Source organism: Prionailurus viverrinus, chromosome B2 (assembly GCF_022837055.1).
Source record: "Prionailurus viverrinus isolate Anna chromosome B2, UM_Priviv_1.0, whole genome shotgun sequence".
NCBI lineage: Eukaryota > Metazoa > Chordata > Mammalia > Carnivora > Felidae > Prionailurus > Prionailurus viverrinus.
The window spans coordinates 121,405,396-121,420,953 of record NC_062565.1 but is presented as its reverse complement, the minus strand read 5'-3'; the positions used below and the strand labels follow the sequence as shown (position 1 = coordinate 121,420,953).

Below are 15,558 nucleotides of genomic sequence, written 5' to 3'. Positions count from 1 at the left end.
AGAAATAATAAATATTATTTTGTTACACACTGGAAAGCATGAAAATAGAAAAGTAACAGGTAAGAACAAAGGCATTTGTCATTGGAGAAATGCCCACATTCTGTATTTTCTACAAAGCAACATCCAAGTGACTTACAGAACTTACGGAAGGAAGCAAACCATAAGCAGATGACCCTGTTACATTTTGTTACTAAGATATGTGCAAGGGATTGCCTATCACATCCTGTATTCATTTGTTGTGACTGCTGTAACAATGACCACAAACTTAGTGCCTTAGCACAACAGAAACTTACTCCTTCTTAGTTGGTGGTCAGAAGCTCAACATGAGTTTCACTGGGTCAAAATCAAGGTGTGGGTATGGCCCTGCTCCCTCTGGAGGCTGTGGGAGAGAATCTACTCCTTGCTTCTTCCAGCCTCTGGTGGCTACATCACTCTAATCTCTACCTCTGTCTTCACATCACCTTTTCTTCTTCTGTGTATCAAATCTCTCCCTCCAATTCTCTTAAAAGGACACTAATAATGGCATTTAGGGCCCACATAAATAATCAAGGATAATCTCTCAATCTCAACATTCTTTTTTTTAATTTTTTTTTAACGTTTATTTATTTTTGAGACAGAGAGAGACAGAGCATGAACGGGGGAGGGGCAGAGAGAGAGGGAGACACAGAATCCAAAGCAGGCTCCAGGCTCTGAGCCATCAGCCCAGAGCCCAACGCGGGGCTCGAACTCACAGATCTCGAGATCGTGACCTGAGCTGAAGTCGGACGCTTAACCGACTGAGCCACCCAGGCGCCCCTCAATCTCAACATTCTTAATACATCTGCAAAAACCCCTTTTCCAAATAAGGTAACATTTACAGTTTTCAAGGATTAGGATCTGAGATCTTTGGGACCACCATTCAGCCCACTACGCATACCAAAGAATGTAACTAGAGTCAGAAGAACCCCCAAATTTCTAAGAATAAGTGAAAGAAAGGTTGACATGACTCATTTATGATGACATTTTCTTTATGTTTTCTTCTGACAAAATCAGAAAAGAGTGAGCATTGAAACTTGCAAAACTGGTGTATCAGTGGCTGGGAAGAGAATCTCAGTGACAACAGAGAATTCTTCTAAGAAATGTTCTTAATAGCTCAGAGAACAAAACTGGGTGGTAAATCACTAGATATTGGCAATTCAAAAAAAAAGTTAATGTTTATTCATTTTTGAGAGACAGAGAGAGACAGAGCATGAGCGGGAAGGGGCAGAGAGAGAGGGAGACTCAGAATCCGAAGCAGGCTCCAGGCTCTGAGCCATCAGCCCAGAGCCCGACGCGGGGCTTGAACTCACGAACTGCGAGATCATGACCTGAGCCGAAGTCGGACGCTCAACTGACTGAGCCACCTAGGTGCCCCTAGATATTGGCAATTCAAAGTGCGAAGTGATTCAGAAGGACTAGACTGTGAAAATGAAGACGTTTTAGGAAAACTTCAATATGACAGATTGATTATAAAAATGGTTCCAAATCTCCACCCTTTGCTGACCCATGCTCTAGGCAATGTGACTTTGCAGCTTCTCCCATCGAGAGATGGTAATTCTATCAAGAGATAGAATCTATTTCCCCATCCTGTGAATCCAAGATGCCCTGTGACTGGCATTTGCCAATAACACAGCTGAAGTGATGCTATCTAGGTCCAAGAGGCATTGCTTCTGTTCCTTCCCAAGTCACCATGAGAGCAAGTACAGACTGGCCTACTGGGTGATGAGAAACATGTGACTCAGTCGCTCTTATCACTCCGGCCAATGAAATAGCCAGCCAGCTACCAGACATGTGAGTGAGGCCATCCTGGACCAGCTAGCTCTCAGACAAACTGCTATCCAACCACAGATAAATGAGCCAGTTGAGAACAGCGGGGCCCTGCTCAGACCAGCAGAACTGCCCAAGTGACCTGCAGATTCTGAGTGATAATAAATGCTTACTGTGTTAAGCCATTAGGATCTGGCATGGTTTATTATATGACATAATACATCATGTAATGGCATGGTTTATTATATGACAAAGACTAAATAATACATAATGGTAGAAAGTCATCAGATTTTAATGGCAGCGTGAATAAATATTTTAGAACAAATCAGACTTCGAATGCAAAACATAGCTTTTGGAGTATTTTAATGAACTTATTTTGCTTATAATTCCCTTTTTTGTAGTAGTGACATAGGATAGAAATATACTTACTAAGAAGTCTAAAACAGATCTTTAAATAAGTGTGAGACAAAAGTTTGAATTGAAAACAAAAGCATCGTGTAATGATTTCATTGGAGGTACTTCTTTTTCGGGGCTACAGCCAGCCATCCTTAATTTCTTTTGGAGCTTCTCCTATGCTCAAGGCAGAAGCACATTTCAGTTTAAATACAATAATTCTATGCTAACCTTTCTGCTGCTTATCCACGATGTAACTTCTGGTGATTTACCGCCCTTCTCTGAGTTTCAGGTGTCCTACATGAAAAGGGAGAATAATACCTCCTGGTTAGGGTTGTTTTGAAGATAAAATACGATAGTGCATATGAATGTGCTCTGTGTAATGCAAATGGATGAAAAATATTAAGAAGGCTGAATCTATTCCGAATAGCATATTTCTAAATACGCTCAATAATAGCATTTTATTGGCTCAAGAGTGGTGTTGATTTTTTCAATAAGATTTTTCTATTCCATGAAGCAGATCATGTGGGTTCTATGAATATATGTTTTATTGCTCATTCCCACAACGTAGACACAATAAGACCTGCGAACCTGACCTTTTCCCCATCACATGCTGCTCACCGTTGGTATAGCAGAATAAAACCAGGTGGCCCATATGCAGACACCCCAGCCCTAATTGCCTTAGGTTACATTTACAGCAGGCAGATTTGGGATTCTTGTCTCACCTAAAGCCTCCATTTCATAAAATCTGCCTTGGTCAGTAACCAACCTGTCCATCCATCTCCAGCCAACCAAAGTTGACAGGGCAAGAGGCATACAACTGATTTGGAGAGTTTATTCAGAGCTTCTTAGAACAAGTCCCTATCTTGAGAATTCAAATTAAGACATGCGGAGGTTGAAATTTTGGAAAGTGGAGCTGTAACTGTATGTGGAACTGGGGCCATGGTCAGCAACCTAACCCACCAACCGCATATCAAATACCAAGTTCAGGAGAGGCGCCTGGGTGGCTCAGTCAGTTGAGCCTCCAACTCTTGATTTTGGCTCAGGTCACGATCCCAGGGTTATGGGACTGAACCCCGTATCGGACCGAGCATGGAGGCTGCTTTAGATTCTCTCTCTCTCTGCCCCTCTGCCCCTCTCCCCTGCTTGTCTGTTCTCTCTCTCTCTCTACAATGTAAAAAAGAAAAAAAAAGTTCAGGAGGAGTAGGAAGTGACTCATCACAAAAAATCAGAGGAGAAAATGCAGAGGACTGGTGGAAAAAGCAGAGTTCAGGTCTCAGAGAGAGAGAGAGGGTGTTTTGCTCCAAACTTTCAGTTTCCCAGTAGATTTTCCCTACTGTTTATTCTCTGCCTGGAGATGTCAGCCAAATTCCTCGGACTATCTTTACAATGCCTCATTCCCCTTTTTATTTGAGCGAGTTTGAAGGGATTTTTATTCCTTGTAACCAAATGACCCCTGCTGGTTTGAAAAATTTCCCTGGGTTTAGAGATGTCTTGGGTTTCTTTTTAGTCCTTGGTGGGGAGAAAAAGAAAGCTTGTTAAGAAAAAAAAAAAAAAATGGTGGAGGAAGGAGCTATTGAGTGGGTGACAGATGCCTGAAAGAAAGAGATTAGGGGGCAGCAGAAGGTGGTGGTATTCACATAAAATGCAGAAGAAAAAGGAATTCTAATGAAATTGACTAGTCAAAGACCCCAGGAACCAAGCAGAACAATGTAGAGGTGACCACTCCCCAGTGATGGTAAGGATGTTGAAGGGAGACCCACAATGTTCTGAAAGACACAATACTTAATATAGACCTTTCCTGGGTTTCAGTGCAAAAAAAAAAAAAAATCCTAATATGATGAGGACCAATGTGTCAAGGTAATTCCCTTTTGATGGAATTGGTGGTGACTTTTTAAATTATTACAGAGTAAGTGTTCATCACCAGATTCTAAAATTAAGATTAGACAATATATGTCAACCAGCCTGTGGTTACAGCAATGCAACATGAACTTACCACACAGAGACATCTCTAAGAAACTTATTAAGCTTTTTGCATTCATTCTTCTTCAAGCACTTGCCATGTGCCTGTCCCTGTGCTAGGTACTGGGAAAACCAAGGCGAACGAGCCTCAGATCGCCCTTGTTCTCATAGAGCTAGAGAAGATACACACAACTTGATACATAAACAGAGAAATGAAACAAAATAAGAATTACCTGCTATTGATAAAGTGATAAAGGCTGAAAAATACAGAATTTCGAGTAGCTTCCACTGCACCTAAGGTGGTGAAGTCTCACTGAAAAAAGACAACACTTGAATGTAACCTGTCTTAATCACATTCAAGATAACCCGAGGTGATTAGATCATCACAAGAATTTAATATTGTTTACCACTGGCTAGATAACCGTTTAGGGTAAATGCGTATCATTCGTTGAGGCACTTTTATAACTTAAGGTCCAGAAGAAGGGGAGAAGAGAGGAGAACAATAAATATTAATTAGTGTCTAACATGCACTAGACATTATGTTATCAAAGGAGTCATTATTATACTCATTTTATAGATGGAAGAACCAAGGTCTAAATGGTCAAGTCTCCAGTTCAAGGACTTAATCAAAAGCTCTTTCCACTATACCATTCACTAGATGAAGATCTAACTGCATCCTTAAAAGGCAACCAACTACTTCCTTATCACCAACTGGATAACTGGATTAATTCAACTGGATTAATTCAACTGGATTAATATCACCAACTGGATTAATTTTAAAATAAGGTCCTGGGATCATTTTATTTTTATAAGGTGTCTCATATTATTTTGCTACTCAAAGCTCCTTTTAAGCTAATGATTCTGACCCAAGGGCCATATAAATTCACAACCAATAATGTCATCTTCTACTGGAAGGGAAAAAAAGAACAGATTTCATCTGAGCGTCGGGGGCGGGGGGGGGGGGGGCGCCACCTACTCCCATCATGTCTGCTTGTCTATGCTTCTATCAAATATGTACGGAGACTTCATGGTAAGAGTTCAGTTTCAATTCGAGCACAGCAACAGCCCTGCTGTCAGTTTCTCTGCCCCAGCTTCCTTCACCATAGCCTCGGACAGTCAATGATTCCATCTTGATTCCACATTTCTGGAGGAGTCGGGCACCGCCACGCTGGGTGCTGGGGGACAAGGATGAAGTTGTTCCTCGGAGAAGTCGGCTCTCTACTGTGTTCTAAACGGCAGTTCTCTCCACCTTTTCACTCCTTTCTCCTCCCTCTGCCCTGGGGAGGGGATTTTAAGCCCTGTCCGGGGGGTGGGTAATCCTTCCGTGACCATGACCGGGGAGAAGGGGGGCCCCCGCGGAGCCCGCCCGGATCTGAAGATCAAAGGCGCGTGCAGCCCAGCGGGACCAGAGGAGCTCTCGATGCAGCCGGCAGCTCGCAGCTCGCGAGCTTGCAGGGGCACAGCCAGCATCTGGAGGGAAGGATGCAGAGCCAGGAAAGGAAGCTCCGCTCGCCAACGGCGTGGGGCGGGCGCCTCCCCTCGGTGGCTGTGCCGGGTCCTAACCCGAGAATCCTCCCCGGGTGGCGCCTCCGCGCGGGGCGGTCCGAACACGTACCCCGCTGTTGCGGAGGCGGCTCCCGGAAAAGGCCGTGTAGGCTGCAGCTCGGAGCTCGGAGCGCCCTTCCTTCTCCTCCTGCCTTCTTCCATCAGCTCGGCGGGGGGGGGGGGGGGGGGGGGGGCGTGGAAAAGCCGCGGAGGAAAACCCGCCTTTCCCCACGCGTCCTCTGGGCTCGGGGCCCCGCCCAGCCTGCGAGCCACACCCGGCGCTCACCACCCCTCCGGCGCCCCTGCGTCCCAACTCGGGCGGACTTCCCACGAGCCCGCCCGACGCCCAGGGCCCCATCCCGGAGCCAATCCTCCTCCTACCACTGGAATGAAAGGGAAATCTTCGCTGGACCTTCTGCGCAACCAGGGAGTCGCAGGGGGCGTGGATGCCGGGTGCCCATATTTCTCTCCCCCTTAGGGGTCGCAAAGGAGCCAACAGCAGCAGGACCTTAATCCATCCAGGTCTGTAACTCGTAGACTGAGGACCGAAATCTGTCTGGAGAGCACAAGATGCGCGCACAAACGTCGATACAGGGGGGCCAGCCACACATCCCTTGGGACGAGTGGGTTGATTTCCCCGCTGGCATTTAAGCGTTAGGCAGACACTGCATGCCCCGTGGAGGGAGTAGAAAAGGACACGAAGACGGACCTCAGAACGTGCAACCCCTTGAGAAAAAATTTCCCAAATATTTTCTTTGTCTCTGCATTCGCTTCTTTGGTTTCCTTGCGACAGATCCCCAAACAGTGATTCTCAACGTGCGGTTCCTGGGCCAGCAGCATCAACGTCCCCTGGGAAATTGTGAGACATAGAAACGCTGGGGCCCCATCCCAGGCTTTTTGGAATCCAGAACTGGGGTGTGTGTGTTGTAACCCGACAATCTACTTCCGCCAGCCATCCAGGTAATTCTGGATGGCACACCCTGAAACAACCACCGGCTTAGAAGTCTCCTTGGGCAGTATTTCCCACTAACCAGCAGTATAACCAGCGTTCCCAGGTCTTGTTTAGCACTTCTCTTTTTAGAAAGAAGTCTCTGATTTCACAGTAGAGAAACACCTGATAGAAGCGCAGTGAGTTGCTCGTAAAAAGTCATAAAGCAATCAGAATGAGGGAGAGAGAGAGAGAGAGAGAGAGAGAGAGAGAGAAAGGGGGACTTCCCCAGCTACAGTCCAGTGTTAATATCTGTCTCCTCCTGAGCACTCGAAGACACGTTTATCTTCCAGGTTTCTACAACCTGTTTGGGTTGTTCTTCTGAAACACCTTCTTATGAAAACACCTTCTAAGATAGTTTTCATAACTAAGAGGTCACAGACAGGACACTCTCCACCCCTCATGCCCCTCTGGCAAGCAGCAAAGGAGGTCCCCCATTCCTTCTCCAGGTGCCACTTGCCTCCGTTTCAAATCAAGGCACACCAGGTACCTAGACTGGACACAGGTAGGCTGACTGTTACCAGGAGGACAGCAGATGCTGGAAAGTTGGGCGTGGTGGGTGTGAGAGTGCGGGGGTCTGACTGGCTGGCCGAAGAGAAGGGCCAATGGGGAGGAATCATTTAGACTGTGGATGTGTATATGAAGATGTTTGGGGCGGTCACATTGCCATGTTCCTGGGGCAAGCGGGAGCCATAACCCAGTCATCCCCACAGTGTTGCCTGCTCCCTTCGGTGCACAACCGTGGGACCCCAAGTACAACCCTGCCTCCTGGCTGAGGCCCTTGTGGGCAGATCTTCCTGTAGCCTTCCTATTTGCTGATCTCAGCCCTGTCTTTGATCTTTGAAATCTGGGTTCTAGAATTTTAGGAAATAGTCACATCGGTAGAAAGCTGTCGACAAATCTGGAGAACATTGGGGAAGGGTAAAGGTACATGGGGGGCAGAAAGAAAAATTGTAACCTTCAGCGTTGCATCAAAGGAGGAAGGCGTTTTGTTCCAGCAATAAAAAGAGCATCACCTATGTGTTATAAACACATACCCTTCGGGCTTCCTGGCTGAGACACTTTCAGGTCGGGTCAGGCATGGACAGCTCATTTCTGGCCACTTAGTGAAAATCACTGATATTTGCACAGATCTTTTCCTTTATAAAGCAATTACACAAATATAATCTCCTCTGGGTCTTATTAAGGCTGTGCAAGGCAAAAGAGGAAAAGTATGAGTATGATTATGTTAACATTTATCCCCATTTTCAGAGATGAGAAAACTGAGGATCCGAGTGCTTTCAGTGAAAAGCCAGAGGCAGAACTAGGGCTTAACTCATATGTTCCCTATTCATAGCCTCATCCTCAAGCTGAAAGCAAAGGCTTCAAATCATAGGAAGGAGGCATCGGACTTAAAAAAAAAATCCTCTTGCAGTTTGGGGTCCACAGAATGAGCAAGCAGAAATTTCTTCTCTATGGACCACCTGACTCAAGTGCTCAGAACTGTGAGCAAGTTTGGAAATTTTGCTGAACGTGAAATGCAAACAGTTGGGACTCATCATCTCTGACTTGGATTCAGAATCATGGAGGGGAGGGCACTGGCCCTCTAGTAGAAGTGACCTGACGGAACAGAAGGCGGGAGTTTGGGGAAGGTGGAGGTGGCCAGAGCTTGAAATGCGCTCCTAAAGGTCAAGTGGGGGCTGGGGGAGTGGTAGAAAAGCCAGACGTCCAGAGACGTCCTCCGACGTGCAAATGACAGGGACAGGAACGCAGATTAGAAGTCAGCGAAGTTCCCGGCCCTTGGAGAATGGAGAATTGTGCTTGGTAATGCCATCACCGGCCCAGAACCACCAGGCACAGCGGTTCACCTGTCGGGCGAGCTTCGCCGGCTTCTTCCCAAAAGGCCAGGCCGAGGGTGCCACCCACCAAGCAGCCTTGAGGTTGGTCGGAGGTGCAGGAGGTGGAAAGGGAGCTCTTACTCCAGGTACCAAACAGAGCCGAGAAAAAGAGGGGAAAGAAATCGAAAAGAAAGAGCAAATGAAGCGGAAGTTTCAAGGCCCTCTGCGAGGAATAACAGTATAAATAACCGAAGACGTCTTGTAAACACTGCGGTCATAACCCCGAACATTAAACAGCCTGGGGGCATCTGGCTCATCGGCCGCTGCGGGCTGCGCTGGGGCAGCGAGTGAACCCGGTTCCAGGCTCCTCGGCCTCGCCTCTCTGTTTATCTGTACTTAATCTTCCCCGACGAGCTGTTCCGTAGCCTGGACGATGTTTAAATTAAAACCCAGTCTTCCGGAAGTCGTGGCGGGGAGCTGAAGGCGCGGACTACCCGTAACAGTAACCGAGAGGCAGGCACGATTGGTGTTGGAAGTAACTCATTAATTACTAAGAAGAAATCGATAATGTATGTTGCAGCACTCTCTAGATGTTAACACACATCCTCAAGGTTACGGAATTTACACTTCTCGTGACTCGCATTACTTCCTCCCATTCTGGCGCTGTGGGTTGTTCGGGCTCCTGTCTGCGGCTACACAGTGGAAAAACGTGAAATTTACCTGAGTGCCCGTGTCATGAATTACACTGCGAAGACACGAAAAGCGGATTTTCCTTTTCTGGTGTGCTTTTCCCTCGAATCGTGTCACTGTTGGTAACTTCAACACTGCCCGTTTGGGTTCACGACTACATTATTTATAATTGTCTTCAAAGCAACCTGCAAACCTGAGACCAGAGTTTCTTTTGGACGTTTCAGTGCAAAATGAGATCTGCACCTTGACAGTGGAAACTGAATCTTTTCCCCTCTCTAGAACTTTGGCTTGAGGTTCAAAAGAACCGCCTTTATTGACAAGCTTCCCCATAGTCCCCAGCTCTTCTGTTACAAATAATGTTTTTTTTTTTTTCCAAAGAAATCACACTAATGTCAGGGCTTTTTAGCAATATAAAGAAAGATTTATTTTTGAAAGTAGCAAAACCTGTTTGAAAAAAAATATATATCTTTACGTGAATTACTTTATAAATGTGACTGTCAAAGTCAGCTATTCTATGGTCTACAATTTACAACATATTGTACAAAAGATACACGTCGATATGCTCTTATTATCTATTTATATATTTATAATTACGTATGGCACTTGGACCAGCAAGGCTCGCAGAGTCATTCACGGTAGAAGTTAATAAAGTTAAATAGATGGGAATCTTTGTAAGTACAATTGATCTCCTCTGGTTTGGAAACGAATCTCCTCGTCGCTGTAAAGTGTTCTCGAGGTGGGGCGGGGGGGGGGGGGGCAGGGAGAGGAGCGTCGCGAGGGGGAAGCAGAGACAGAGAGCAGGGAGGGCAGGGGTCGCCTTCCCGGGGCCCGCTCCCCCCGGGAGCGCGCCTTTCCCAGACTCGGGCCCGCTCCCCCCGGGAGCGCGCCTTTCCCAGACTCGCACCTCCAAGGTCAGGATGCTGTGGTTCCACATAAGCGGCTCGCGGTCACCACTTCTTTCAGGTCACTCTCGGGTTTCCCGGCCACCATAAAGGGCCACGTCTGCAGGAAAAAAGAGGGCGTTGGAGGTAAGTGGCAACGGAGGGGGCGGGGGGATGGGGTGGGCTCAGAGCCTGCGACCAGAGAGGAGAGGGCGAGATGGGGGCAGGCGGTGAGTTGTAAAAACCCGTTATCTCTGCAATTTACTCGGGGTTCTAGTGCGCCCGGTGGCTGGATAAAGAAAAATCAGTGTTGGCGCCAAGTCGCTGCTCCGGGTGTTGGAGCAAAGAGGTTCATCCTAGGTTGTAAGGGAACCCCAAAAGAGGGGGCCCTTGGAAAGCCCAAAGTGGCTGGGGCCGTGGCCCAGCCCGGAGGCCGAGGCCACGGTCAGCCTGAGCTGGGCAGCCAAGTAGGACCTCGTGGCAAGTGGATACGGGGGTTCGAGGCGAAGCGGCTTTCGGAGGCCTCTTCCGAGGCCGCGGTCAGGTTTCCTGGCCCTCTGGCTTTCTCCCCCATCTATTTTTCTCCTGCCAACTTTCATTTCCTCCCTCACACACGCGGGCTTTGACCACAGTTTCTAAACGAACCACTGGTTCTTAAGGGAACAAAAATAATGCTAATAAAAGAATATACGCGCCTATTTTATTTAACATCATCTTCCTACTGGGCTGAGCGAGCACTGCCTTTTCTCTTCTCCCAGGCGTTCTATAACACAGCTCACTCAAGTTTCCTGTTCAGAGATGAACGCAGCAGCAACTGTAAATGAGGTAAGTACTTTCATTTTGGTTCCAGATTTTAAGAAATCTATCTACTCACCTTATTCGAAAAAAATAAAATAAAACTGTGATCAGAGGGGGAAAATATTTACCAGGGTAAAGTGTGCTTCCGCATCCCCTCCCCCCAATTCCTGAAACCAATTCAGTGAGAAGAGGATTCAAAGCTTCAAACCTCTCCCGCTAGTGCTGGCCGATAAGGCGACTTTCAAGAGGAAAACCTCTCCTTCTTATCATATATAAACAAAGGTGCTAGTAAGTTGTGGTTGTTTTTCTTTAGAGCCTGCAAGTTTTAAAACGAAGTCAAATCAAAAAGGAGTTAAACCATGCTTCTTGCATGGCAACATGCATTTGAGAAAAATTTAGCCTCAATGAGCATTCCTTTTTTTTTTTTTTTTAAGACAGACTGAAAGGTCATTACTTTTTAAGATAAAATGTAACACGTTTTTAAATCTTGGGCAAGAGTGACCTATTCGAATATTATTTATGACACTGATATTTGTGAGAATCTGCGGATTATGCTGATGTTTACTAGAATTCCTGGGATTTAAAAATGTTAACGTGCTTATAAGAGAAATGCAGAATATTTAAGCAGTTGGGGGCTTAGATGACAATTATGGGGGCACGAGTTTGTCTATACTATCTAATGGTCCTAAATATACTTGGGAGGGAAGCGGAGCTGGGTGTTTTTATGTACAAAAATTAGAGGGGAAAATCAAGGTCTCGTCGGCTAAAAGAAGAAGAAAGAGATGAATAAAATGCCTTTGTGGGCGCGCAGCATCTCGTCGGGGTTCCCTGTCCCACATCAGCCCTGATGGCGCGGGCGCGGGGGGATCCCTCCTCGCTGCCAGCTCAGGACACTTGCAAAAATCTTAATTGGGCTGCCACGTTAAGCACTTGCATAAATCATCCCCGCTCCAGCGGCTCTCAGCGCGGATCGCCCGCAAAGGTCCCCAGAGGCGCGCGGGGCTGGTGGTGGCCGGGGCGCGCGCGCGCTCACCGCGCCGCGGGCGCGCTGGGCGGGGACGCCCGGCCCGCCTCGCGGGCCCCCGCCGACTTACCAGGTTGACCGGGTGAATGTAACCGTTCTCGTACTTGTCGTTCGCCAGGATCTGCCTCAAGTGCGCGATGTAGCTGGACGCCAGCCTGAGCGTGTCCAGCTTGGAGAGCTTGGTGTCCGGGGGCACCCAGGGCAAGGTGGTCTTGAGCCTGGAGAAGGCCTTGCTCAGCACCCGCATCCGGGCCCTCTCGCGCGCGTTGGCCGCGTTGCGCTGGACCTGCTTCCCCTCCTGGCTGACGCCGCCCAAGGGGCTCTTCTTGGTGGGCGCCTTCCTCCTCTTGCCCAGGCCTCCGCGGCCCTTCTGGGGCGACCCCGCCTCGCAGTTGGAGCTCTCCTCGGTGCTCTCGTTGGAAGTCACAAACTCCTTGCCCGAGTCCATTTTCAGCCCGTCGCAGTCCAGCATCTCCACCTCTTGGAGGTCCTCCACATCGCTGAGGGAGCCGGTGGACATGTTTGGGGGAGAGGATCAGAGAGAGAGAGAGAGAGAGAGAGGGACAGAGAGCGAGCGAGCGCGAGCCCCAAACCAGTGGGCCCCCGGGGGTGGAGGGCGGAGCGGCCACCTCGTGCTGGGAGCGGGAGTCCGGGGGCTGGTTGAGTCTTACACTCCTTTTCCCCTTCGCAGAGCTGTGAGAAGGAACCGAGAGGACTTCTGCGGGGAGGAACCCAGCTCTGTGTCCCCACCCCCGGAGTCCTGGCCGCAGAGGAGTGTGAGAGAGCGCTGAGGAATTTGGTGGACACTAGGAATTTATCTGGGGAATAGAGAGGCGGGTCCTTGTAGCCCAGGGGAGGGGCCTGCTAGGCCCCGGCGGACTCTTCGACCCCTTTCACCACCGGAGGGAAACTCCTGCGCGCGGATCCCCGTTTCCAACTCGCAGTGTGGATCGACTCAAGGGCCACACGCGAATGCGGGTCACCTTCTTCCGCTAGAGCCGAGGAGGAGCGTGCCCCACCCACAGCCCCTCTCCTGGGCCGTCTCCTCCGGCCTGTTTTCCCTCTTCAGAGGTCCTAGCCGGTTGTTACCCAGGACTTCGGGGGAAATGATCATCTCCTTTTGCCCTTTCTAGGCCTTCCGACCGACCGCAAATCTCACAAGCATCCCCCTGTCGTCCCCCCTTCCCTCCCCCAATTAAAACACCAATTAAAATCCAGGCAGGGGTCGACTCCCTCCCGCCAGCACCCCAGAATGCCCTTGTGGCTTTACCGAGCTATCGTCCCACCTTCACCGGGGTAAATGAAGGAAACAAGTGCTTCACAGAATCTTTAGGATGGTGCAGAGAAAGCACCAAAGCATCCGTCCGCACCCGGCCGCTTTAAAGAGATCAAGGAGCTGCCTGTGTGTACCCAAACATACTAGACCATCGCACGCCCATGTGCAACACACTCAGCTTCGTGGGCATGAGATAGAGTAATATGAGTGTGTGGAAAGTATTTTGCTAATTGATCATCTTTTCTTGACGGAATTAAAACTGTCCCCTACATTTCTTTCTAGAGATACATTTAATAATGTCTTAAGACTCTCTCAGCTGCTCTCAGATATTACCTGGCCTGGGACTTGCCCTCGCCCTCCCAATCCTGCTGCCTTTGCGTCTTCCTTACCTCTGTCTTCTTTGCTATCGGGGTTCCCCATATGAAGCTGATATGGCAAAACACTAAGCAGTATTATCCCTTCGGGAAAGGTGTTTTTTTGTTTGTTTGTTTGTTTGTTTGTTTGTTTGTTTTCCTATCTCTAACCCCAGCATGGATCATCTTTCCTGGAGAATAAGAAAATCTGGAGAGTAAGTAGAAAAAAGCAAAGGGAACCGGAAAGCCAAGAGGTTGAATACAATCCACAAAATTGGAGAGATGGAGTGCACGGATCTCTCTTACTGACTCTTCTGCAGGTTTTCTTTTTCCTTGCAGTTAGGCAGCGAAGACAGAGGCTGGAGCAGAGTGTAAGAGCAGCTTCTGAGGTTTTGGCTGGGAGTCTGCACCCCTCTCCTACATTAAGATATCATATCTCTAATCCGGGGCTCAGCTGGGAATTCACTAACCTCTAACGTTTTGTTTTGTTAGCAGGGTCTTGTTTGCTTTCCCCCATGCTGTAAACTAAACAGATTGTCAGCAAATCAGTCTTTATTAATGAATTAGTGAGAACCCCTCCCCATAATATCTTTGCCCAGGGTCCAAAATTTGTTAATCACCAGCGTAGAGATTTATGAGCTCTCTTATTTTCTGTTGTTTGTGCAGGTGGAGCTTTAAATGACCATATCCACCACCAAGATTTATTGTGAGAGTGATTGATGTTATAAACCAGGAACAGGACTCTTCCCACAGCAGGGATGACAGAAATATCAAGTTGAAGTTGCCTTTGTCCTCCTGCACAACTGACCCGGTACTACAACACAGAAGAAGTATAATAATTTAATCCGAGATCTACGACAGCGTTAAGAGAACACCCCGCAGGCCCGCAAAACATTTCCCCAGCTGATTCTCGGGTTTTCCCTCCCATTTCTTGGTCTTAGTAAGGCGTGAGAGTCATGAAAGTGGGCTTTGGCCAGCACTTTGTGCAACGTGTTCTGTATTTTTGTAGCTACTGAGGTATCTGCAAAATAACCACAATTTATTTATTTATTTATTTATTCACTGGGACTCTGGAGTGGGATAAAAATTAAGAATCAGAACTATGGCCTTACCACATGCCAAGCTATTAAGCTATAAAGCTTTTGGTTCCTGGAGCACTCATGTTTGAGGGGAGGGGGAAGGGTCTGGTTTTCTGCCACATCTCAGTTGTTAGGCTGCTCAGGCTATTTGGGGGATAGCAACCATCCTAGAAATAAGTACCAGATTTCTGCTGTCTATGTTTTCAAGGTCTGAAACTTGGAAATAGAAATTTCTGGAAGAGAGCGAGACTAGCTTCATGCTACACATTGATTTATGTGCCTAGCAGTTATTATTATTACCTTTTTTTTTTTTTTTAGATAAGCAAGAATTAAGTCCACTTACCCTACGGTGATACAGTTAGGCTGAGAAGGGCTCGTGGGTTGATAATGAACTTCGGGGTGTTTGCGAAAACTCGCCAAGGGATGGTTACCAGTTTGGGATGTGAAGATGTGGAAAAGGCCATTATTTAGGCGTCCTGATGTGACGTCTTGAAGAAAGTAGATTAATATGAATACTGCATCTTTTCTCTTGACATTTTGTGCCTATCCCTGCTCATAAACACTTAGGGAAAAATGGGTGGGAGAAATTCCTTATTGCTGGATTCTACTAAGAAAATCAGTTAGGCTGTAACTTAAGCTGTGCCAAATTCTCCCCAAATATAAACTATACTCTGTGAGAAGAGAAAGAAAAGAAGCGCTTTTGAGAAGCTGTATTAACTCTTTTGATAACAAGGGAAATACTCTGAACGTTACTGTTTCAAAACGCTAACTAGAAAGCTCATGGTTTGAAGGCGCGAGGCAGTTACTAAAAGTTCTTGCCTCACTTTTAAAGACAGAGTTTATGCCCCAGAGACATCTGGCCAATTTGCAACACACTTCTAACAATTTGTTTTGAAAGACAGACTATCTTCGAAAGATTTCATTCAGTGCTAAGGAAAAATCTAGCTCTAAAGGTTGTAAAATGAAG

General features: G+C 47.5%; 1 protein-coding gene and 1 long non-coding RNA gene across 10 annotated transcripts; one reads left to right on the top strand and one right to left on the bottom strand.

The window, feature by feature from the left end:
- Window positions 1-3,689: 3,689 nt before the first annotated feature.
- Window positions 3,690-12,684, bottom strand: TCF21 (transcription factor 21). Of its 9 annotated transcripts, XR_007152391.1 has the most exons (6): window positions 11,954-12,684; window positions 10,085-10,182; window positions 9,211-9,373; window positions 7,711-7,861; window positions 6,395-6,534; window positions 3,690-6,241 (listed from the first exon to the last, which is right to left on the bottom strand). XR_007152391.1 is itself a non-coding variant. In XM_047860001.1 (4 exons), the coding sequence occupies exons 2-4, from the start codon at window positions 10,112-10,114 to the stop codon at window positions 5,359-5,361; spliced, it is 768 nt and encodes a 255-aa protein (XP_047715957.1). In that variant the 5' UTR covers window positions 10,115-10,182; window positions 10,757-11,946; the 3' UTR covers window positions 3,690-5,358. The 9 variants fall into 9 exon arrangements, 4 of the variants coding, with proteins under 4 accessions (XP_047715957.1, XP_047715959.1, XP_047715960.1 ...); XR_007152390.1 differs by lacking the exons at window positions 6,395-6,534; window positions 7,711-7,861; window positions 9,211-9,373; window positions 11,954-12,684 and adding an exon at window positions 10,757-11,946 and having other exon boundaries at window positions 3,690-4,453; window positions 5,117-5,610; window positions 5,756-6,241; XR_007152392.1 differs by lacking the exons at window positions 6,395-6,534; window positions 7,711-7,861.
- LOC125166199 (uncharacterized) lies at window positions 12,579-14,995 on the top strand. The gene is made up of 3 exons (XR_007152395.1): window positions 12,579-12,659; window positions 14,179-14,323; window positions 14,910-14,995. It is a non-coding gene; the product is annotated as an uncharacterized LOC125166199 (long non-coding RNA).
- The last annotated feature ends 563 nt before the right edge of the window (window positions 14,996-15,558 follow it).

Bases quoted from the DNA above. Each gene is read 5' to 3' on its own strand.
- TCF21 (XM_047860001.1), bottom strand. From the start codon at position 10,114: ATGTGGAACCACAGCATCCTGACCTTGGAG. The intron at 6,242-10,084 runs GTGCGAGTCTGG...TGTGCTCTCCAG, and splicing joins ACAGCATCCTGACCTTGGAG to ACAGATTTCGGTCCTCAGTC. The intron at 5,611-5,755 runs GTACGTGTTCGG...CCTTCCCTCCAG, and splicing joins GCCGCCTCCGCAACAGCGGG to ATGCTGGCTGTGCCCCTGCA.